The 23,787-nt window shown below is 56.9% G+C and overlaps 2 protein-coding genes across 3 annotated transcripts; both read right to left on the bottom strand.

Moving 5' to 3' along the window:
- Positions 1–2,418: 2,418 nt before the first annotated feature.
- LOC104327809 (interferon lambda-3-like) lies at positions 2,419–3,605 on the bottom strand. The gene is made up of 5 exons (XM_075431065.1): positions 3,444–3,605; positions 3,098–3,175; positions 2,775–2,918; positions 2,608–2,688; positions 2,419–2,514 (listed from the first exon to the last, which is right to left on the bottom strand). The coding sequence occupies exons 1-5, from the start codon at positions 3,603–3,605 to the stop codon at positions 2,419–2,421; spliced, it is 561 nt and encodes a 186-aa protein (XP_075287180.1).
- A 6,572-nt stretch (positions 3,606–10,177) lies between these two features.
- On the bottom strand, positions 10,178–15,934 carry LOC104327801 (putative methyltransferase DDB_G0268948). Of its 2 annotated transcripts, XM_075430282.1 has the most exons (8): positions 15,856–15,934; positions 14,540–14,668; positions 14,135–14,295; positions 13,650–13,863; positions 12,926–13,026; positions 12,020–12,157; positions 10,463–10,595; positions 10,178–10,362 (listed from the first exon to the last, which is right to left on the bottom strand). In XM_075430282.1, the coding sequence occupies exons 2-7, from the start codon at positions 14,648–14,650 to the stop codon at positions 10,505–10,507; spliced, it is 816 nt and encodes a 271-aa protein (XP_075286397.1). In that variant the 5' UTR covers positions 14,651–14,668; positions 15,856–15,934; the 3' UTR covers positions 10,178–10,362; positions 10,463–10,504. The 2 variants fall into 2 exon arrangements, with proteins under 2 accessions (XP_075286397.1, XP_075286396.1); XM_075430281.1 differs by having other exon boundaries at positions 10,178–10,595.
- Between the last annotated feature and the right edge of the window lie 7,853 nt (positions 15,935–23,787).

Below are 23,787 nucleotides of genomic sequence, written 5' to 3'. Positions count from 1 at the left end.
CGTGAACCCGGCGGAGAGATAAAGAGGGACCACTGTTCCCCAGGAGTGATTTCGGCCCTCGCCTTCTGCTCGGGAGAGCTGTGCTGCAACCCTGCTGCCGCTCAGGGAGCAGAGCTAATTACCTTCTGCAGAGGTGGGCACATGGGAAGCCCTGCGCCTGCCTCCTGGGCACCCGCAGCAGCATCACGTGTTGTTTTGTGGCAGCTGCGTTTTGCAATGACTTGGTAGATACCTTAATAAGAGCAGGATAATCTAAATACATCTCTTCGGGGGATGAAGAAACACCTTCTGCCCTTGTTAGGCTTTCCTCTCCAGATCTGTGTCTTGTTTAGATATTGCAGCGTAGCACTTCTGACCAGAAATGTTTTAAAACCAGGATGTTGGCAAGACTTCAAAACCGAGGGATGAAACTGCGAGTGGGGCCAGGAGAAGGGGTCACTAGGACAGACTCCACTGAAGCAGGCACTGACAGCATCTGCCCTTTCCTAGGAGCTTGTGGCCAGACAGGCAAAGTATCACTGCAGCCTGGGTTTTGAAAGATGAGCTATGCCTCATTTTAACCAAAACAGGAGCCAAAGTGCCATATCAGACACACCGCCGGGGCTTTGCCCACCAACCATCATTGCCCCTACCGCATTTCCCATCTGGTGGCTTTTCATTGCCTTGGCTGTCACTGCTGACATGAGATGGCAGTGGGTGGGTAGCACCTAGGATATGGCCAGATGATAAAGTCTATTAAAGCTCCCCAAAGAGCCCGGCGTCCGGCCTCTGGCTTCTCCCTGTCCCAGCGAAGTCGCTCCACGTCGGGTGGAAATGCCTTTTGCCCAGGGTTTCTGGTTTCAGGGCAGCGTGCGTTCACACACTTGCAGTGGGATGGGCTTCCCTCGCCCCTCCGGGTGTGCTTTCCTCCCGCCTTGAAGTCGGTACAGCCCAAGCATGCAGGCGTGTGTGAAGGCGCGTACTTGGGGATGTCTGGAGCGCCCAGGGCCCATCACTCCTGCAGAAGCAAGTTGCATCCAGCTGCAAAAGACAAGGACAACAGCATTTCCCCACTTTAGTTCCCGGCTACCTTAAGTATAAAGCATAATTTGGAAACAAAAGGGAAAATAAAGCTTTTTTCCCTCCCCATCAGCAACGAGGTTTCATTTTGATGGCATCCTTGCAAAGCGTGCAGTACCTGGGACACGCTTCGCGACAAGTGTTTATGGCTCACGTCCCCAGCTGTTTGTGGGAAGCTGTGGCTGTGCTGCAGCTCAGCCACTGGCAGCTCGGTCGCCATCTCTGCAACCTTAAAATTACCCCAGCCTGAAGCTCCCAACAGCTTCCCTTTGCTCCTCTCCTTCCTGCCACCAAAACCTGTGCCTTTTTGGTCCCCAGGTTCCAGTGATCACCCACCCAGGTGTGGCCATCACACGTCCACACGGCTGCTGTTGCTGGCTGCCCTTCCCTGGTGACCTGTGTCCGCAGAACCATCTCCCTGACCTGAGAAAATAGGGATTGAATGAGGTATGGATCTGCTCACGGGTCCTTTTCCTCCTCTCCGTGCTTTCCTCGGCTCCTCGCTTGTCCTGACCTCTGGTTTGGTGCCTAAATCATTCAGGGATCTTCTGAAAGCCCGGAGGATGGCGAAACCCCAAGGCTCTCCCAGCCCATACCGGGATGCGAGCGTCGCTTTAGGCTGTGGGCTGCTCCAGGCTTTGTGCCCTGGCTTGCACCGCCCGACACGGGCATCCATCCTGGAAACGTTCTCGAGCAGGCAGGGACAGCCCCAGCCACAACAGCATCCAGCTGTGCCCAAAGGCAAACCCGGCGGGGCGGTCGGGGTGCACCCCCAGAAGGGTGGAGAGGAACACGAGTGCCAAAGGTTTGCTAATTTTCAGATGCCTAAAATTTGCCCCAATCTCCTCCTTCACTCCCACAATAACTCACTTTTCTGAAGGGATGACACTGTAACAAAACGTAGTAAAAACATATAATGGCAGCTTGTCTGTTTATGGTATCTGTTTTATTTTTCATATTAAATAACATGTAAAAAAATAATTTATGCAGGAAAATATACATAATATACTCTGTAATAAATAGCAGGTAAAAAAATAGATTTCCTTAAAAACCAATGTTTTGAAAACCAGCAAAACAAAGCTGTCCAATAAATACATTCATCCCCACTGAACAGCGTCTTTCAGGAACGGCATTTCTTTACCCCCCCACCTCGAGCCCCTTATAAATACACAATAACCCCCAATAATTTAAACAACTGTGAAAAAAAAAAAGTTGCTCCCTGAGCTCACATAAATAAGAAGAATTCTTAAATAGGAAATACAGTCCAGCGATGCAATAAAAACCATTTTTCCCAGCCCTCGGGGTATCCGTTGGGCCGGCGAGCGCCATGCCGTGCCGTGCCGTGCCATGCCGTGTGGGCTAAACGCAGTGCTCCCGGAGGGCCGCGCACCGCAGGTCGTTCAGCACTTGGAAGAGGTGGAAGATGGAGGAGGCCTCCAGGCAGCCCGTGGTCTCCTGCGGCGGGGAGAAGGGGTGGCTTAGCACCGGGGACGGGGTGCAGCGGTCGCTAGCACCCTGAAACCCCCCTCGCCGTTCTGCCTGACTTACTGTTTTCTTGGCCACCTGCAGTTTCTGTAGCCAGTGCCTCAGTTTCCCGGAGGGGTGATGCGAAGAAGCCTCCGTGGGCATCTGCAAGGATAATGTGTAAGGACCGGCGCTGCACTGGGGCCGCTGAGCCGGCGTGGAGCTGGGGGGGCTTTGGGGGGGACACTCACGCAGCCTCGCAGGTCCTCCCGGGCTTGGGTGAGGAAGGCCAGGGGCCGCTTGCGCGTCTCGGCGAACCGGGGGGTGGCCGGGAGCCCCAGTATGGCGGTGGCGAGGTCCAACTCGGCTTCCACCAGCAGCACTCGGTCGGGCACCTGCGGGCGGGAGTCTCCCGGTCAGGGACCCGAAGCGCCTGGGCTGGCTGCGAGTGGGGGCACGGGGGTCTCGAAGCCCTGCCTGGGGGTGCGGATGGAGGTGGGACCAGCCGACGGGAGGTGCCGGCTGGAGGCGGGGTGGGGGACACCCCCTTTTCCCAGCATCGCCTTGCTCTTACCGACAGCTCCGCCGGGCTCCATTTCCGATGGAAGAGCCTGCTGTTGCATTTGCGCTCCGACAGCAGCATGATGTCCTCCTGCGGGCAACAACCAAGGGAGGAATTGAAAAACTGCCATCTTGGCTTTTGGCGGTGTTGTGCAACCCCAGTCAGCGTTGAGGAGTCTGACACCAGGGCCAAATTTGGCCCAGCATCCTCCTTGTCCCCAGACTCCCCTGGAAAGCATCCTCCTCATCCCCAAACTGCCGCAGAAAACACCTGCCTTGTCACTCAGGGTCTGGAGTTTAGCGTCCCCCCTGCCTTGCCCCCCACCAGCCGACAGCCCTCCATTGCCAGCGGTACTCACAAACTGCTCCTTCATCTTCTGCACAGCCTTCAGCTCGCTGGGCTCGAGGAACTGGTACTTGGACAGGCTGCAGCTCTTCTTCAGGGCTCCCCGGGGGAAGGCGGCCCCGAGGCTGGCCCCCAGCACCAGCAGAAGCAGCGGGGCGACGCCGAGGTGCAGCATTTTCCCTCCGAGGACCCGGCGGTGAGGGGGTTACGATGGGGCGAGGGGGCTGTGGTGCAAGATGCCGGAGAGGACGACCCGGAGGGCTCTGGGACGGGTCCGCTGGATCGCTGAGGTGGGGGTGCCTGACGGTGTTGCTGAGGCCGTGGGGCTGCTGGGCTGGCGGCCGGTCCCGGGGAGCTACTTCCCCTGCTTCGGTCTGGCTGCCTCTCTGCTCCATCTCCCCGGCTTTTTATGCCACTTGCCCGGTGTGATTGCGCTTTCAGGTTGGCAGGAAAACCCGCGGCCTGGCAGCGCTGGAAAGAGGAAAGCGAAAGCGGCAGTGGAGGGAATCCCGCGGCCGCAGGTGCGGCAGGTGCGGGCAGCGCCCGCCTCCCGCTGCCTGCCCCGCTGCCTGCCCTGCTCCCTGCCCCGCTGCCTGCTCTGAATCCTGCCCCGAATCCTGCCCCGCTGCCTGCCCCGAATCCTGCCCCGCTGCCTGCTCCAAATCCTGCCCCACTGCCTGCCCTGCTTCCTGCCCTGCTGCCTGCCCTGAATCCTGCTCCACTCCCTGCTCTGCTGCCCACCCTGGTGCCTGCTCCAAATCCTGCCCCACTGCCTGCCCTGCTCCCTGCCCCGCTGCCTGCTCTGAATCCTGCCCCGAATCCTGCCCCGCTGCCTGCCCCGAATCCTGCCCCGCTGCCTGCTCCAAATCCTGCCCCACTGCCTGCCCTGCTCCCTGCCCTGCTGCCTGCCCTGAATCCTGCTCCACTCCCTGCTCTGCTGCCCACCCTGGTGCCTGCTCCAAATCCTGCCCCACTGCCTGCCCTGCTCCCTGCCCCGCTGCCTGCTCTGAATCCTGCCTCACTCCCTGCTCTGCTGCCCACCCTGCTGCCTGCCCCGAATCCTGCCCCGCTGCCTGTTCGGAACCCTGCCCCACTGCTTACCCCGCAGCCTGCTCTGAATCCTGCTCCAAATCCTGCCCCGCTCCCTGCCCTGCTGCCTGCTCTGAATCCCGCCCTGCTGCCTGCCACAGTGCGTGCCCCACTGCCTGCCCCACTCCCTGCCCCGCTGCCTGCTCCGCTCCCTGCTAGATGCCTGCCCCACTGCTTGCCCCACTGCCTGCCTCGCTACCCACCTTGACGGGGCGAGTGCAGCCAGCACCCCAGGGACGCGGGGGGATGCTCGGGCTGCCTTCATCCCTTCCCTCCAAGGGAGCCACTTCCAGCGGTGCAGAGGTGCTGGCAAGTACAGGGAAGCCTGGACACGACCCAGCCCAGCACTGTGCCGAAAGCTGCAGGAGACCCCCAGGCATGCGGCCCCCCAGGGACAGGGCTCTCGGGGTGGCGGGAGGGTTTCGGTGCCTCCTGAGCGGCAGCAGTTCATGCCTCAGTTTCCCCATGGGAAGCGCAGCGCAACGGCCGTGGCAGAGAGGGGGCAAAAGCAGCAGCCGGGTGCTGCACTGCTCAGTGCAGGCTGCCAGCGAGCTCTGTACGTACGCATTATGCTCAGGGACCAGACTCGCTGCAAAAGAGAGTAAAAGGGTGAAAGCAGGAGCACTTCCGCCTGGTATTTTCGGGGGGGGATGCAGGGTTGTGCAGGGAGGCAGCCGCTGGAGCTGGCTGGGGTTTGGTCCCTGCTTAGCCTGGAAATGCAAATATCATCTGTTGACATCTCTCCGCTGACAGCTGGAACGGTGCCACCATTCAGCAAAACCTGTCCTGAAGCCATCATCGCCGTGCTTTTAGTTTCGTGCATTCATCAAGCATTAAATACAGATAATTAGGGCAATACCTGTATCTAAAAAGCAAATACCCAGTAAGGCAGCAATGGGCATAGATGCACTTTGCAGTGCCTCCCATGGTGGCCACAGAAGAACACTGCTCCAAAAGGACACAATTTTTAACATTCATATTTGGAAATAAACTGCTGACTTTAAGGAGTCCAAGTACATGAGAGAAGTTCTTGCACAAGACTGTGGAAAAATACACCTATGGGTGGGCAAACCAGGACGGATGTGCTGTGCCAAGTGGCGGAGGATGGCTGGGACCTCTGGACACCGTCTAGTCCAGCCCCTGCTCTAGCAGGGTCAGCTGGCACAGGTTGCCCAGGACATTTGTCCAGTTCTGAATACCTCCAAGAACGGAGACTCCACAGCCCCTCTGGGCAACCTGTTCCCGTGTTTGACCACCCTCATAGTAAAGTGTTTTCTAGCAGTGATGGAGTTTCAGGTGTTTCGGGTTGTGCCTATTGCCTGCTGCAGCACCAAGAGCCCCTCAGCCTTCTCTTCTCCAGGCTGAACAGCCCCAGCTCTCTCAGCCGCCCCTCATAGGAGAGGTGCTCCAGACCCTGTGTCATCTTCATAGCCCTTCATTGGACTCTGTCCAGTCTGTCCGTGTCTCTCGCACTGGGGAGCCCAGAACCAGGCCCAGCGCTCCAGGGGTGGCCTCACCTGTGCTGAGCAGAGGGGAGGGATCACCTCCCTCGACCTGCTGGAAATGCTTCTCCTAATGCAGCCCCAGATACCATTCACCTTCTTTGGCACAAGGGCACGCTTCTGGCTCATGGTCAACCTGGTGTCCACCGGGACCCCCAAGGCCTTTTCTGCCGAGCTGCTCTCCAGCTGGGCGGCCCCCAGCATGTCCTGGTGCCTGGGGTTGTTCCTCTGCAGGTGCAGGACTTTGCACTTCCCCTTGTTGAACTTCAGGACGTTCCTTTCAGCCCATTTCTCCAGCCTGTTGAGATCCCTCTGGCTGGCAGCACGACCTTCTGGTGGGTCACCTACTCCTCCCCGTTTGGTGTCATCAGTGAACCTGGTACAATGCGGGTGTGCTCTGCCTCATTGTCCAGACCATTAATGAAGAGGTTACGCAGGACTGGTTGTTGACCTGCAGAGCCAATCCAGCCCTCCTTGAGCCCTTCCCCTGCTCCAACAGCATCTCGGAGAGCTGAGATCTTTCCTGGAAAACCACAGTGGAGATGAAGAGGAGCGGAGATGGCAGGCAGGGAGCAGCATGGCTTGGACAGCGGCGGTTTCCGCTTTGACCGAACTGGATGCAGACACAGCTTGGAGAAGAGCCAGGACAGCAAAACACGGTGCTAAAGCCTGATAGCGCGGTGGGCACAGGGTTTCCCTTCCCAGCGAGTCACGGGCATCGCTGCCGGACTGGGCTCCCACCCAGGCACCCATGCCAGCCTGCCCCGCTGCGGCAGGTTGCCCAAGGTCAGGAGCTAAAGGCCTGAGCCCCGGCCAGGGTTCGGGTCCTTCATCCGCCCTCTCGGTGAACAGGACAACGGCGCTCTCTTTCCTTTCTCCCCCACGAAAGAAATGCCTAGATTTAGAAGAATATTCTTTATTTGGTGCGACAAGTTCACGTTCAATACAACTACGAAATAAAAGCCCAAACCAGCATAAACAACTTCATGCATGTTGCCCAAGCGAGGCGCAGCTCACCTGGAATCGATGGCACCTTAGCAGAAAAGCCTGATGGATGTAAAAATAAAAGTGGCGCCTGGCGAGGGAGGGGAGGGAGCGGTTTGTCCTGGCGCTGCCTCGGCGTGCAGCCCAGCTCCCGGGACGGGCACCGCCGGCTGTTTCCTCCTCCGGACCGAGGTACGAGCCAGGCTGCGGTACTTCAGCACCCGGATTGGGATCTCCAGCAGCTGCTGGTGGGGCTGGAGCCGGGTCCGCAGCACCCAGATGGTGATTTGAGCACCCAGACTGTGATAGATGCTGGCACCTGCCGTGCCGGAACGGCCCCATCTGCAGCCTGGGCTCTCGGAGCTGGGCTGGAAGATCACCTCAGCACACAGGCAGCTCCACCACGAACTGCTGCCCCATGCCATGGGCCCCTGCCAGGGACGGTGCTGGGGATGCTGCTGGGTCACCTGTCGGGTCCTCGAGCAGCATCACATCCCTGCGGGACCCACCTCCTTTGGCTCCTCTTCCCCGTCGCTGTGGCTTTCATCCCCCAGATGTCATCTCTGGTTGGAAAAGTAAAGCGAAAGCTCCTCTCGCTGCGCAGGCAAAAGGAAGTCCAGAGGCGCCCAAGGAAAAGCGAAAGCTGAGCGGGGAAGCCGTAGCCGCGAGCGCAGCCCCCTGGCACTTGGGGCAGCTGTGACGAAGGGGTGAAGATCTCCTGGGCGCCTTGCTCAGATGTTTGCCCCTCGCTCGCCACCAGCTGTAGCCAAGCCGGTTGGTGCCAGGCTGAGCAGCAGCGAGGGCTTTCCCTTCCCGGGATGTGATTTTGCCATCCCGGACATCGGCACACCGGCAGGCATCTCACACGGTGACGCCGCTCTGCGCCATACCCCAGTCGCCCGCCCGGCCAGCGAAGCCTGGCTGCATTCGGCACGGCTCCTCCAAACCGCGCTCGTGCCGGCTCCTGCCACCACAGCGGAGGGTTCCCAGAGCCAGCACGGGCTGGGGACGCCGCGCCCAGCGGGGGCTGCAGGGTCCACGGCAGTCATCGTCCCGGCCCCAGCTGCCGGGAGAGCGGTGCAGACGGCAGCGGTGGAGACCCCTCGTCGGACTCACGCAGCCCAGCGAGACGGAGCCACTCAGACGTGCTCTGAGCAAAAAAACCCTGGGCGCACGGGAGATCCCGGGTTCGAGAAGTGAAAACGGGCAGGGCTGGCACCGGCACCAGGTGAGGCAATCGCCCCGTGACTCATCGGCTGCCGGGTGGCATGAGCATGGAAAAGCCTTGGCCGTAAGCCGTGCTGCTGGAGGGGGTGAGGACGAGCCCCGATCGCTCCCTTCCCCACCCCTGTTGGAGCTAGTGGTCTCATCTGGGAGGAGCTGGCTCCTGCTAGAGTCACTGGTCTTGGAAAAGATGACAGAAAGAACCAAAAAAGTGCCCCCAAAAAAGCCAGCTTTAAAAATAAAAACGCTGGGTGGTGCGTGGGAGCCATGCCCATGGCCCAGTGGTGCCGGGGCAGGGGACATCAGGTGGCCTCTTCTCGGCAGCCGTCACTGGTCCTGTCCCTGCCGGCCCAGGGTGCCGGTGTCACCAAAGTGCTGCCCGCCCTGCCACACACCCCAGAACCCTTCGCCACCTCTCAGCACACGCCAGCGGCAGCAGCCGCTGCGGTGTCGGCTGGTTTGTGCTGCTCCGCGTGCCTCACGCTGCTGATGTCATGCCCGAGCGCGCTGGTGATGCAGTCCCTGGTGTTACGTCACAGCAGGTCACCCACTGCATCATCCCGGGAGATTCACCGAGCTTCTTGGCACAGCGCTGTAGGGACATGGGGTGTCTCCTCCCAGGGGACATCTCCCTGCCTAGGCACCACTATGGGGACGCACCTCACCGGGAGAAGCCCTGCCAGCCAAGCTGGGGCTTCCCACAGAGGCCACCCTCCTCCCAGTAGCACCCGACTATGTCACCCAGTGCTGTCCCGGGCAGGGAGAGACCTCTAGTGCTCCTTCAGCAGATGACAAGCCACCAGCCCCATCCTCCCCCAGCAAGGGAAATTTTTATGGGTGCTGCTCACCCAACCACCACCCGTGCCCAGTGCAGCCTCTTCACCAGCGACCTGCAGCAGGGCTTGATCCAGCATTACCACTTGACAAGGTCTTCTCCAACGCATGGCCACGGACAGAGACCAGCCTCACATCAGCACTGGGCTTTCCTCATGGGGCCCCACCACCCTCTTGGGAGCCACCAAGCAGGGTCAAAGCCTTTGCTCTCCACCCTGGGCAAGCTGAGCCAGCACCCAGTGACCCCAAGGGAGATATGCCCAGGCACAAGCACCTTTGCCAGGTTAAGGAGACAGTCTCTGCACCCGTGGCAGCACCATACCTGAGAGCTCAGGACCACAGCTGAAGTACCTCCAGCCCCTGTGAGCCTCCCTCCAGTTGCTCCCTCTGGGGCAGGGAGCAGAGGTATCACTTCTGCCTTTCTTAAGAAGGCACCAAGGTGTAACAGAGTGAGGCCACAGCCCTCCCCAGGGCATCAGGGCAGCCTTCTTGCCAAGGGCAGGAATGGCAGGAAGGGGAAAGGTCCCCCGAGAGGCTGTGCCTGGACTTCAAATATCCAGAAAGCAAACAGGAGCGGACCCGGCTGGGCTGTGCCCAGCCTTGAACCCCGTTGCCTCCTCCTGCCACTCCCCAAAACGCAGCCTCTAATCTTGCCTTTGCGGCGTGGGCGAGCGATAGCAGGCTGGGAGCGAGGGGAGGGCAAACCTGCTCCCCTGCAGCAGCAATCCCAGAAGGGCTCCCAAGCCATGCTGAGGGCACACAACCTCGGGAGGGCCAAAGCAGCAGTGCTGGCACAGCACTGGGCAAACCTGGGGTAGATAAGCTACGCCTGTACCACCCTGCAGCTCACCAAGGATGGGGTCATGTAGGTGGCAAGAGCCCCTTTCCAGCTCAGCCTTTGAAGCCAGCACACAGCTCCTAGCTTAGCCTGGGCAGGGAAAGGGGCAAATGGCCCTTTCCACCTAAAACCCATCTACCCCATGAAATGGAAGGCCACTCACCAGGGCCTAGGTACACAACATCCATGAAGTGCCATCATTCTCACCCCAGCAGGTGCTCTACAGCCTCTCTCTTTAAAAAAAAAAAAGAATAACCACAAGCAACTTTTCCCTCATTTTTTTATTATTAATCATGTAATAAACACAGCAAGTTTCTCAGCTGTTACTGTGATTCTCATCCCCGCGTGCAATCCAACCACCACCAGTGTGAATCTGGACCCTCCCAGTGCTGAAGGTGCAGTGCTGGGCAGACTGGGAGACCAATGCAGACAGGAATCCAAGAGCAGGCATAAACCCACATCTGTTTTCCACAGAAGGTCAATATTTTAATCACCAAAATCAGCATCGACCTTCCCAAAGAATTAAGCTGCTTACAAGTGGGGTATTAAGAGACAACCTACTTTGTCCTTCCCTTCCAGCACCAGATGAGAAGGGTTTTCCTCTCACCGTCCCTTGCACCCCAGCAGACAGACATGCCTCACCCAGAACTCCACTGGGGTTTCAGGAGAAGAAGCTCCCATCACCTCCAGCATCCTGAAACAAGAAGCAGAGGAAGGGTCTTGGTGCGTCCAGCCAGCTCCCACCTGACATGGTGTGACATCCACAACCAGAGATGGGTCTCTTCCACCCAAAGCACAGAGGTCTTGACGGCAGATGCAGGAGGCACCGATGCAGCCAACACAAGCACAAGGGTTCTTCTGGTCCAGGAACAAATCAGAGGCAGACAGATGCCTGCCCTTCCCTTCCCAGCTTGGCATCAGGCCCTTGCTACACATCAGTTAAGATGCAGCTGTCAATGTTTTTCTTCCCCTCTGCTCATGAGGAGCAAGGCAGAGAAACTCAGGAGACCTCCAACATGAGACTTACACGGATGCCTCAGCGCAAGAGCACACCATACAGCTACATGGACTTTAAGTCAACTGGCTCAAACTGAGGTCAACTGCTGTGAGCAGCTGAGGATCTCTCTGGATAGGCTGGAGAACTGGGCAGAGAGGAACCTGATGAGGTTCAACAAGGGCAAGTGCAGGGTCCTGCACCTGGGGAGGAACAACCTCATGCACCAGTACAGGCTTGGGGTGGACCTGCTGGAGAGCAGCTCTGCGGAGAGGGACCTGGGTGTCCTGGTGGACGACAGGTTAACTATGAGCCAGCAGTGTGCCCTGGCTGCCAAGAAGGCCAATGGGATCCTGGGGTGCATCAAGAAGAGTGTGGCCAGCAGGACGAGGGAGGTTCTCCTTCCCCTCTACACTACCCTGGTGAGGCCTCATCTGGAGTACTGTGTCCAGTTCTGGGCTCCCCAGTTCAAGAAGGATGAAGAGCTACTGGAGAGAGTCCAGCGGAGGGCTACAAGGATGGTGAGGGGACTGGAACATCTCCACTACGAGGAGAGGTTGAGGGAACTGGGCTTGTTCAGCCTGAAGAAGAGAAGGCTGCGAGGGGACCTTATAAATGCCTACAAATATCTGAAGGGTGGGTGTCAGGAGGATGGGGCCAAGCTCTTTTCAGTGGTGCCCAGTGACAGGACAAGGGGTAATGGGCACAAACTGAGGCACAGGAAGTTCCGTCTGAACATGAGGAAGAACTTCTTCTCTCTGAGGGTGACGGAGCACTGGAACAGGCTGCCCAGGGAGGTTGTGGAGTCTCCTTCTCTGGAGATATTCAAGACCCGCCTGGACAAGGTCCTGTGCAACCTGCTGTAGGTGACCCTGCTTCGGCGGGGGGGTTGGACTAGATGACCCACAGAGGTCCCTTCCAACCCCTACTATTCTGTGATTCTGTGATTCTGTGATTCTGTGATCTGCTGTTTCAGCTCTGACAAGTGCCCATCCGTGCCCAGGGTAAGGAGGGACTGCATTGCTGCACAGCTCACTTCTGGCTTTGAAGGGGTCCCCGCTCTTCATTCACTGTACAAGAGGGGCCCTCCATGTCCTGCTTGTTTTCCCAAGCAGTTTTCTTACCTCTTTTCAGTCTCTTGGAGGAGGGATTTTGCAGCTTTGGGGTCATTCTTCATAAAGACTTGATATGGAGAGGCAGACTCCACGTAACCAATGACACCAGCAACCGTCATGGGAATTTTGTCAAAGATATCAGTGATTCTAGAAGGGAGACAGGGAAGAAAGGAGCTTTGGCACATGAAGTCTCAAAGGCAGTGGAACAAGGACAACAACAGATTGAGGTGGTGGTGAATAAAATACCCGATGCTAACAAAGTTCTAAGAGAGGGAAATATCCAATTATGCCATTCGGTGGGTCAAGAGCTCTAACTGATGCACTGCTGGAAAAGCAGTGGTGGTCCCAGGGACCATCTGACCTAGCCTGTGACTTCAACAGTCCCTTGAATACAGGCCTGCCTGCAGAGCCCGTTCAGCTCCAGCAGCCAGGACGCCAACACCTCTGCAACACCACTGCCAGCGCACCCTGTTTGCCCATGGAGTCAGCCCCTGTCCTGTGCCTTGGTGGGGAGGCAGGCACTGGCTCCCTGGAAGGCTGGGGCAGGTTCTTTCTTTCATTCCATTTTTCCCCTTCATCCATTAAGTGATCTGCCCAGAAGCCTCAAATTATCATAAACCACCTACTTAAAAAAAAAATCTAAGGCAATTCTGCCTTAAGCAGGAAGGGTCCTTGCAGCCCTTAGACCACGCTTGCTGGCCCAACACAGAGCCGCACGAAATCCAGCGGGACTGGAAATACAGCCACACAGCTCTGCCACGATACAAAGGCGTTTGCTGAAACCTGGCAGCTACCCACACTGGCAAACCCAGCTCCCTCGTGTCCTCGCAGGGCTGGTGGCAGGGCAGCCCCGTGCAGGAGCAGGGACACCACTGCTATCCACTCCTGATGCTGCGCCGAGGAGTTTCTGCTCACCTCTTCTTGTCTGGAAATGGCAAGGCCTCAAAGATCTCTTTGTAGTCTTCCAAGACATGTTTTATTCTATTATGCGCGTATTTTAAAACCAGGTCCCAGGACTGTAAAGACAGCAGGTTAAAAACAAACACAAAAGCACTTGAAGCTCTCAGTTTCCACTTAACTCAGGCTTGCTTGGCCCTAGGTCTGATACATTCATACATGTGCCCTTTTTATTTTTGAAGTAGTCTTTGCATTAAAAGTCACCAAAATCTCACTCAGTGTCAAGAGTGAGACATCCTCCTCTCTACAATGCTGTTACTAAAAGGAGGCTTTGCACTATGCGTTGTTAAAACACTCTTTGTCAAGAAACATCACTAAGAAAACCTCTTTCCAAACAGTTTCTACTTTCTATTCCTTTCACCGTGATCAGGGCAACAGGAGAAGTCTCTGTGATGATACCAGCCCCCCAGATCTGCTCCGCAGCCCTCCTCTCCACACCAGTCTGCTCGTTTGCTGTTAGTCCTAATGTCCCTCTTCTCCTCATCTGGCCAGCCCCAGCACTGCACAGGAGCCACCAAACCCCATTCTCAATGTTGTCCATGCATTTAACCATGCCTCTGCCCCATGCTCCAATGCACAACCTCTAGTTGTACCCTCAAGCCCATTGCCTTCCTCCCCGCACCGAAGTACTACACGCTTCCCCCTGCCCTGATGAAACCAGGTCTAGGTTTCATCACCTCACCTCTCTGAAGACTTTGGTCAGCTTTTCGGAGCAGTTCCCGTAGCGCACACTCATGTCCACGGTGTAGGTGCTGATGGCCACACAACCACCCGGCTTAACCACCCGGTTTGCTTCTCTCATGAACTTCTCGGTATCAAACCAGTGTGCAGCTGTAAATGAAGCCAGGAGGTCCACCGAGGCATCCTCGAACGGCAGCTCTTCTGCAGGGCACACGCTGGAGTGGGAGAAAGAAAAAAGGTGGCGTGTAATATGGGAATCAGGACGTGAAGCCAGTGGGCATTTTTTGGAGCCAAGGATGACCGTTTGGGGATGCAAGACCATGGCTACCGTAAGCCTTAGATAATGCCCGTTCCCACCAGGAATCCCATCAAATGGGATTTACTTTCATGCCAGCTGTCCCTTACAGTAATTGTACTCACAAAACACCACCTCCACGCGAGGACCCAAATTTTGCCTTTGGCTGAGCTGGCTCCCTCAACACTCACAGGTAGGAGACGTTGGGTGGGGAGGGGGCATCCTTGGCCTCCTGGATCTGCGCTTCGCTGATGTCCGTTCCCACCACCTTCTTGAAGTGCTCTGCGAGGAAGCGGGTGCCTTGTCCAGACCCACAGCCGACATCCACCGCCAGCTCAGCAGGGTTTGCCCTCTGCGGGGGAGAAGGAGATGCGTCCGAGCCGATGGCCACCCGGTCTCTGCTGCTTCTACCCCATTCCCTCCCCCAGCATCCACAGAGAAACAGCCTCGGCACGGCACAACCCCGGGAAAGGTTCCTGTGTCCCCAGAGCCCTGTTCATTGATTCCTCCCTGCGGCACCACCCAACGTGACATGCCCAGCAGAACGAATAATACTGCCTACTTTTTTTCCTACAGCCTGGCTATATCCCACTCACCTTTTCCTGCAGGTAGGTGAGGATGGTTTCCTGCAGCTCTTTGCCTGGGGAAAACCTGTATTTCTGGTAGACGGCTGCGTGCCCTCTCCCCTCGAACATCTGGGTCGCCATGCTTGGGTGACCTGGCACCTGGGAGGAGGCAGCAAGCCGAGTTCAATCCTGTGGTGACAAACTCCTCGTGCCTCCTCAGCCTGTGACCAAAGGCACCAAAGTCTGTAGGTCCTGGCAGGAGCCTGGGCAGGACTTTGCCCATGAGACTCCAGCAGGCGAGAGTGATCCTGCTCTCCAAGCATCCCTCCCACAGGCACCAGCTAATCGCAGAAGCAAACCAGCAGCGTCTGACAAGGAAAAGCTTTCTAGGTTTTCAAACCCTTCTTCTCCTTACTCCTTTGCTTTCCCACCCCTCCTGGGTGCCTTCTGAAAAATCACCACTACAGCTGGAATACCTGATTTTTGGGGTGACTGAGCAGAGCATTAGAATAGCTAACAGAAAAGTGGGCTTTTTTAAAATAAAAATAAAAAATCCATGTTTTAGTATTAGCAGCACAATTGCACCAACTCCACCCTGCGCTTTCCAAACCACCCGACGTTTTCTTCTCCCTTCCCGCCCCAGAAAGGCTCAAAGTCCCTTCTAGACCCAGCGCCCCGTCAGACCCGTCACCCAGCACCGCACGCGGAGGCGAGCCCGGCCTCGCCGCGGGGACCCCTCCGGCCTCCGCCATCCCCTCCGCCCAGCCACCGCCACTGCTGCCGCGGCGCCCAGCGTTCCCGCCGCTCACCCATCGCGTCAACCCCTCCGGCCGCCGTCAGCGAGCCACGCGGCCCCCGCAGCCACCGGGCAGGGTCCCGCCAGCCTCGGCCCAGCGGCCGCCGGCACCCCGCTCTCGGCCATGGCGCCGCACCGGAAGGCTCTCGGCCGTACCCCGGTGACCTCGGCTGTCGGGTCCCGTTGACCTCAGGTGCCGTCTGAGGCGGTGGCGGCCCCGTGGGCTGCTCGCAGACCCCAGACCCTACCAGAAGGTCTCCCTGCCTCGTCTGACGGGCAACCGCGCCTTCTCGCAGGCGAGCGGCGGGATGCGACAGCGGGGAGCAGACACCCGGCGCCGGGCAGGAAGGTGCAGGAGGGATGCTCAGCCGGGTACCAGTACGAGACCCTCCCAGCAGCCCTGGGGACGGCAACCCCGCCGGGGGGGGGGACACACACACGACACGACGGACACACACGACACCCTCCCGGCGCTCTCCATGGGCTCAGAGAAACCCAATCCCACCAGCAAGCCCCCCCCGCCCCATGCAGCCTCACCCCCTCCTCTTACCGCCTGCAGCCCCGCCGCCAGCGCTCCCAGCACCTCCCAGTTCGGCGCTCGGAAGGGGAAGGCAGGAGCCGCCCCGCCCCCCCCCGGTCCCGCCCTCCCCGCCGCGCCCCGCCCACTCCCCCCGCCGGGGCCGGAGGGGCGAAGAGGGAAGGGGCTCCCCGAGCTTCCCCCCCCGGGGCCGGGAGCCCCCGAGCCGTACTCGCGGGGTCCGGCCGCGCTGAAGCCCACCCCCCCCGTTTTCCTATCGCAAGAGAAGAGCCGCGAGCAGAGCCGGCGTGACTCCGGCACCGGCCCTCAGAGCCGGAGCCCTGGCGCTTCAGCACAGCCCCTGCCCTGACCCGGGCAGGGTTTGCCCCTTCGCACCCCGGAGTGGTGCCGACACCCACGGCTGAGCCACGCTGCACCCGCCGCGCCCCTGGTGCCGTGAGACGCCGGAGCTGCAGGCTCCCCAGCCGGCAGGCTGCGAAGCGGGGATTCTTTATCGCGGCGCCGGGCACACGGGGGATCTCTCCTCCAAACGTGTGCGCCGAAAGGACACACTTACTGGGTAGTTATGCTGTGTTAACGTACACATTCGTTACATTTGCAAGAAATGCTTATCGTAGTTCTACCGAAAACTCATTAGTATACGGTAATGTCCGTCGCGCATGTTTGTTTGGCGTCTCTCGGTGGTCGGCGGGGTCTGCAGATTATCCTGCAGCCTCCTTATCTCTGTAGTTTGCATCCCTGTCCTCCCAAGACCCAGCCGCCGAAAGGGATTATTCAGGAGTCCCTCATCTTGCAACCGTCCCAATTAGTCACAAAGAACCAAGACTTGTGTTGGTTGTGTAACGGTTCTGACCACCTCAAGTGATAACATCCCCTACATGTTACTTTTGTTACATTCACAGTTATCACATTCCCCTCTGCTTGCGTTCCGCACAGGGCTTGTGCATCTCTGCTGCTCAGCGCAGCCTTCGAGCCTGTCCTAACCTTAAGGCAAAGCGGTGGAACTTGGCTGGGGGCTGAAGATGGAGGCCGCCCTGGAGTGGGCTGCTGAACCAAAGCGTGGATTGAAGTTTCTGGGCCCGTGTCTGAGTACTTCACTTGGGCCACCCGCTGCGTGGTGGTACTCGGGTACATCTCTGCACCAAGAGAAAGCACAACATGAGCGCCACAGGCCCCTGTGTTTCCATAACCCGCAGCGTCCTGCAGCATCTGCCAAGAGCCCAGCCTTCTGGGGTTTAGATACCCTAATTTTGCCTACACTTTGCAGAGAGCAGGAATACGTGCAGTAAGGCGTGTGTCCTGGGCTGCAGTCACCTGCCCTTTCCCTAACTCTGAGGTCCCCATAGCACGGGCTGCTCTCATGGGTGATGTACAGATGATATGTAACTGATTGTCTGGCTACAGCTGAGACCAAATGGGTACAGGAAAAGAAAATGTGAGCCAGGCATGGGCTGTAAATGGCACCAGTCCTTTTCTAAACTCTCCCAGCCTTTGGCATGCTGGATTCAGCTGCATTTGATTTCCTACCCAGAGAATCAGACAGTGTCCATCATCCCTACCGGCCCACTTATTAATTCCATAGGCTGTCTTCCTGATCCGTTCCCCAAACCTACAAGCCCTGTGAGTTTAAATTATACAGTGGGGTCCTGAATCGACAGACCTCCAAACCCTGACCTTAACATGGAAAAGGAGAACCTAGGATACTGGCATCCCTCCGCACCTGCTCCCTTGAAGTCATGCCTCCTCCCCACCTTAGTGCCGCAGAATGCAGCAGCAAGCCGGCTGCCAGAGCTTCTCTTTTCCAAACAGCATCAGCAAGCTCAGTCCTAAGCTCAGCTAGAGCCTGGAGATCGGCCCCTGTCCTTGGGAAACAGACGGGTGCTCCCCTGAGTGCTCCCGACGCCTCCCCTTGCTCCTCCGCTGCTGCCATCCCAGCCATGTCCTCGCCTCCCGCAGCGGCCCCGGTACGCAGCCGTCCTCCCCCTCGGCCGCTGGTGCTGCCCTGCAGCCACAAGCACCATTTCCAGAGAGGTGTTTGGGGTTTTTTTTTCATTGGGAATGCATCTCACTCTGAAATGTATTTAAAAAAAAAAAAATCAATCTTTTTTTGGGAAAAAGTGCAAATGACACTCCTGTCAGCCTTCCTGCGTCACTTGTTGATGTTTTTCACCAACAGCGCTGTCATTTCCCCAGCGCCGAAATGTCGCGTCTTGATACGGAAAAAGGCCCTTTTGCTTCTATTATTGCGGTTGGTTTCGTTGCACGTCAGTAAATGTTACACTGAATCCTTTTTCTCAGGGTAATGACCTGACATCCAAGGGAAATGGTGCTGCCTCGTGACAACAAAACATCTGACGCCACCTTGGCCAGATGCTTTGTTATTTCTGAAGATTTCCTTTCCCCTCCTATCAGTGCCAGCAGGGAAGAGCTGCTCTCTCTTATCCAGAATACAAATGTCATGCTCAGAGCAAGCCTGGCTCTGTACGCCAACCCCAGCAAGAACATTCTGGCAGAAAAATCTTGCCTAATTTCACTAGGAGAACTCTTGACCGGCTTCATTTCCTGCAGCTACAACACAGGTGTTAGATAACTTAGAAATGCTTTCTAATTAATTACACCTATTTCTCAAATGGAAAATTAATGTTTATTTATTTTCTTCATGACTGTATTTTAAGCCCAGACATTGCAGCTCTGGGCTCTTCGGTATTCTACCTGGGCCACTTAAAAAATCGTAATGAGATTTCCCTTTTCCCTAACGATGTGTCGTTGAACCCTGCTTCCACTCTCCTTCTCTGCGGTGAAGTCAGTGTCCCACTCGCCTCCAGCTTACGCCACTCCTGTGCCAGCCTCTGCCCGTGGGATCCTGCCCATGGAGGAGCTCAAGCGCTGCCAGGTCCACCGAGCGGCATCTTTGGGGAGGTCTCCCAGCTTTGGAGGCTCCACATACTAAAAGAACTACAAAACGTCTTGCCCAGAGTGTTCAATTCCCCACCTTTTCCGGGGATAATCCCCTACTTGGAAAACTCTCCGGGTCACTTCCCACACCTGCCCAAGAGGAATTTGAGGGAAAACCCTGGCTCTGGCCAGCTGCATCCTCACGAGTGGATTTTGCTGTAGTTGCTACTAGGTGGGGATGGAGAGGAACACAGCTTAACCACATCTTGCTAAACTCAAGGTCCCGTGAAGACACCTGAAGGGGTTTGGGATACCTGTAGTTTTCTTGTTCCCTCCTTTCCTCGGGCTGGACATCTCTGCCCGCTGCTGCTGGCAGCTGTGCAGAGGTGATGCCGCAGGACTCGGCCTCTTGTAGATGACATGAGCCCTGAATCCTTTTTCCCAGTAGCAGAGGTGTCCCTTTGGCCAGGCCTTTAAAAGTAGACCTTAAAATTGCAGCAATTTTGCAGCCCACAGCCAAGTCACGGGCTCAGTGGTTTTAATCTGGTACCACCACTGCGTCCTGCCCCTGCCCGTGGGAGGAAGATGAAGGAGGGGACACGCCAACCTTCAGATCTGGGCAAAGCAGCGCTGTGGCATGAAGTGAGCAGCCTCGGTGTTAGAGATTTCGAACACCCAGCAGCTCCCTGGGAGCGACTGGGACAAGCAGGGTCATGATGCACCTGCTTGTACCGTAGTTACTGCTTGTAGTGACCCCAAAACTTTATCCTGGGAAAGGAAATCCAGGCCCAGCGCATGCACCAAGGAACGCCCTGACGGGAGCCCTGGTGATGTCTGGGGCCGTATTTAACCCGACGTCACCGACTCCTCAGCACGACCTGTGGGAGATGCCCAGCTCTGTCCCACTCAGCGCTGGCCTGGTGGCACCCAACCCTGCAAATAGATTGCGTGGGCTAAGGGGAGGGGAAGCAAATCGCCCCGTCGCAGTGCTGCACTTCATCTGCAAATTTAATTTGCTTAATTTTTATTTCAGCTTTGATTGACTCAGCAGCTCTTTGCTGCACAGTGCTGGAGTGAGGATACCCAGAGGGTGGGCAGAAAGGGTGAGCAGCCACGGTGGGCGGGCGGGGGCCAACCTCCCCATCACCAGGATCCTGGTCCAGGATGGGGCTGACACTGTCCTCCTTCCTACCTGACAGCCTTGGAGCTCAGGGGACGTGTGTTTAGGTGATAACTGCTCCCAGGAGTGAACAGAGTCTCTAGCCAGCAGGCTCGTGCTTGCTAGGAACAAATAAAACACAGTGCAAACATCTCCACCCTGGAGTCCCGCCCCACCAAGAAGGTAGCGGCCAGATGAAGTGTAATGGGACCACAGCGCCCGAAATGCTGAGGGCACGCTGCTCCCGGGGGCATCGCTTCTGGCTCTCTGGCCCAGGTTATTTACACCGTGAAGAAGCCGGCGATATTTCTCTTACCTTTGCTGACAGACTCCGGGCTTCGGCTCTCCGGAGACTTTCCCTGTTTATTTGTTCTCCGACGGAAAAGGAACAAGATTTATTATCACAACAGGGAATAAAGGAGTTGGAAAATACTTGGTATTTCTACAAGGCTCTTATTAAACCTAGAGGGCTCAGACTTTAAGTTAATGAAGAACATAATTCTCTTGGTTTATGAGCAGCGGGACACGGGATAAAAGCTCCTTGTAGGGGACGGAGTTAGCCCCAAATCGAGGATGTCTCAGCTGATTGCATGGCTCTGTGTGTTACAGCTGCACCTCGAGCTCTCGGCTGGGATCAGGGCTGTCCCTGCCCGCTCCCTGGCATCTGCAACCCAGAAAAAACCAGCACTCGTGTGAAAAGAGAGCACAGACGAAAGGGAGACCTGGCAGATCATCTGGCGAAGGAGAAAGGAATCCAGAAGCCGTGGCTGTTTTGGGGAAGGTGCCTCTGCACCCGTGCAAGTGGCTGTCACGGCCAACTGCCGGAGCCTTGTCACCGCCAACACGTCGGCTGGTTATTGGTGTGCTCAAGCACACAGAAGGTTGGAGATGAAATAAAGGCAGGCAGGGGCAAGCTGAAGGTCAGAGGAGGAAGTCTGAGGAGGCAGAGCGCCGTTGATTTTGACATCCTGCCTCTCCCCTTGGCTCCTCCTGCCGTAAATCCTTCCTTAGGAACGACTGAGGCACAGCACGTGGGGGAGCTGAAAGCCCTGGCTGGGAGCAAAGCCCCAGCTCTGGGATCTTCCAGAAACAATAAGAAACAAGTCCTTCTCTCACAATTTCACTTTTTAATTAAGGAAGATGGGAATAGTGATTGTGGGGCCGAAGAGTGAAATTAAATTGTCAGGTGAGAATCCGTGGGGGAGCACGTAGAGATCTCTCGTTCCCCACACAGGGAACAGAGGCCCCTCCGTGCTTCCTGGCTTATCTTACGGCTTGATTTGCTGGTGAAAGCTTAGCGTTGGCCCCAAGTCATTTGTAACTGTGGAGCCACTGATCTCTTGTTACCCAATGCTTTTAAACAGACCCGAACGTTCTGACTCACCTTGGTGGCACCACAACCCAGCGCTGCAGCCCTCTTGGCCAAGGGGGTTCCCAAGGAGACCGATGTGAAAGTACCAGGTGGTGATTTTGGTGTTGGTAGACTGTTATGGGTTTGTGTGGAAGGTTTTGGTAGTGGGGGGGCTATAGGGGTGGCTTCTGCGAGAAGCTTCCCCCATGTCTGATAAAGCCAGTGCCAGCCGGCTCTAAGACGGACCCGCCGCTGGCCGAGGCCAAGCCCATCAGTGACGGTGGTAGCACCTCTGTGATAACATACTTAAGAAGGGGAAGAAAAAAAACTGCGGGGAGATGGGAGCCGAGAGAGGGGTGAGACGATGTGCAAGAAACAACTCTGCAGACACCAAGGTCAGTGAAGAAGGAGAGGGAGGAGGTGCTCCAGATGCCAGAGCAGAGAGTTTTCCCTCACAGCTCGTGGAGCAGACCATGGTGAGGCAGGCTGTCCCCCTGCAGTCCTTGGTAGCACAGTGGAGCAGATATCCATCTGTGGCCCATGGAAGGGACCTCACGCTGGAGCAGGTGGATGCCTGAAGGAAGCTGTGACCCCGCGGGGAGCCCGTGCTGGAGCAGGCTCCTGTCAGGACCTGCGGACCCGTGGAGAGAGGAGCCCATGCTGGAGCAGGTTTGCTGGCAGGGCTTGTGACCCCATGGGGGACCCACGCTGGAGCAGCCTGTTCCTGAAGGACTGCACCCCATGGGAAGGACCCACGCTGGGGCAGTTCGTGAAGAGCTGCAGCCTGTGGGAAAGACTCATGTTGGAGAAGTTTGTGGAGAACTGTCTCCCATGGGAGGGACCCCGCACTGGAGCAGGGGAAGAGTGTGAGGAGTCTTCCCCTGAGGAGGAAGTAGCAGCAGAGACAACATGTGATGAACTGACCACAACCCCCATTCCCTGTCCCCCTGCGCCACTTGGGGGGAGGAGACAGAGAAATGGGAGTGAAGAAAGGAGGGGTGGGGGGAAGGTGTTTTAAGATCTGGTTTTATTTCTCATTATCCTACTCTGATTTGATTGGTGATGAATTAAACTCCCTTTTCTCCCCAAGTTCAGTCTGTTTTGTCCGTGACAGTAATTGCCGAGTGATCTCTCCCTGTCCTTATCTCGACCCTTGAGCCTTTCATCATATTCCCTCTCCCCTGTCCAGCTGAGGAGGGGGAGTGACAGAGCGGTTTTGGTGGGCACCTGGCATTTATCCAGGCCAAACCAAAACACAGGCACAGCCAGTTCCCAACAGGAAGCTGGCAGTCCCATCAGCTTTGCGGTGCGTCGGCTTTTGCTGCTGAAATTCATCACCGTCCGCAGCTCCCAGTGCAGCAACTTGGAGAGAGGGCTGGACCTGGGCAGGAGAAGCAGCCCACCCATATTTCATCAGCGGGGTTTCTGTTCTCCTCAGCAGAAATGCTGACTTTTAGACACTTGGGAGCAAACAAGATCTCAGAGATGGAGGACTTGGGCCCGAGTGCTTTTCGGAGATGGTCAGATGTGAAGACTAAGGTTAGACACCATAGACTGTCCTCCTGCAGTACCTCTACGTCCAGCTTCAGCCCCTGCACCTCCGGTGCGCGGAGGTTTCCCTCCTCCTGTCTCCTCTGGCGGGTGCAGAATTGGAGAGGGGAGGTGTGTGTCCACAGGGGAAGCCACCACTCATGCTGCCAGGGTTTGTGCATGATACTTGTGGTGTCCGTGCAGTTTTGCTGACCCCTCCTAAACTCCCCCTTCTGCCCCCGGATGCTTCTGCACCCTGGCAGGGGTCGGTGAGCCTCTGCGCGTGATCCCCCCGTGTGAAATAACCACCAGGGAAACCTCGCTAGGGCTGGACTCGGACGATACGAAGTCCCGGAGGCGAGCACGTTCCTTGAGGGCATTTTTCAGTGCTGTTATGAAATGGTTGTGCCTCATCTGCCACAGAGCTTCGCTACCCAGGGCTCCTGGATATCCAAGGGGCCGTAAATTCACTGGGGGTGAATGAACAAGCCCCAGAATTAAAAAGAGGGAGGGAAACGTGGGTGCAAATTGATTTTTATCTCACCTTTCCTTGTGCATGTGTGCTGGGCACGAGGATATAGTAGAGCGTATAATTATATCTGCTGGGATAAGCCAAAAAAAATCAGTGGTATCAGGAAGCTGCTGCACTCAAATGCAGTGAGTCTGCGGAAGGCGTGCGGCCAGGCACACTCAGAGAGATTGCTTTGGGGGCTGGCTGACGCTTGACGGTCTGTTCTGAAACACAATCACACCCATGGCGACAAAACAAGATCCAGGACCACCTCGTGGTAATTCAGGAACTGTAAAAATTCAGTGTTTGAAGCTTTTTTCTACTTCCTTGGGGTCCAAGCTAGACAGGTGACAGGAATATTCATTGTAAGAAGGGGAGAAATAAAGGGGAAAGGAGTGACCTTCGAGGGCTCTTGCCTCTCTCCTCCAAAAACCCCTGCGATGGGACTTGGCCGAGTCCACCACCCCCCTGCCCGTTTCCCACTGCACTTCCCAGAAT

This window comes from Opisthocomus hoazin, chromosome 9, assembly GCF_030867145.1.
Source record: "Opisthocomus hoazin isolate bOpiHoa1 chromosome 9, bOpiHoa1.hap1, whole genome shotgun sequence".
Taxonomy (NCBI): domain Eukaryota; kingdom Metazoa; phylum Chordata; class Aves; order Opisthocomiformes; family Opisthocomidae; genus Opisthocomus; species Opisthocomus hoazin.
The sequence above is the reverse complement of the archived record's forward strand: the minus strand, read 5'-3'. Positions and strand labels throughout refer to the sequence as shown.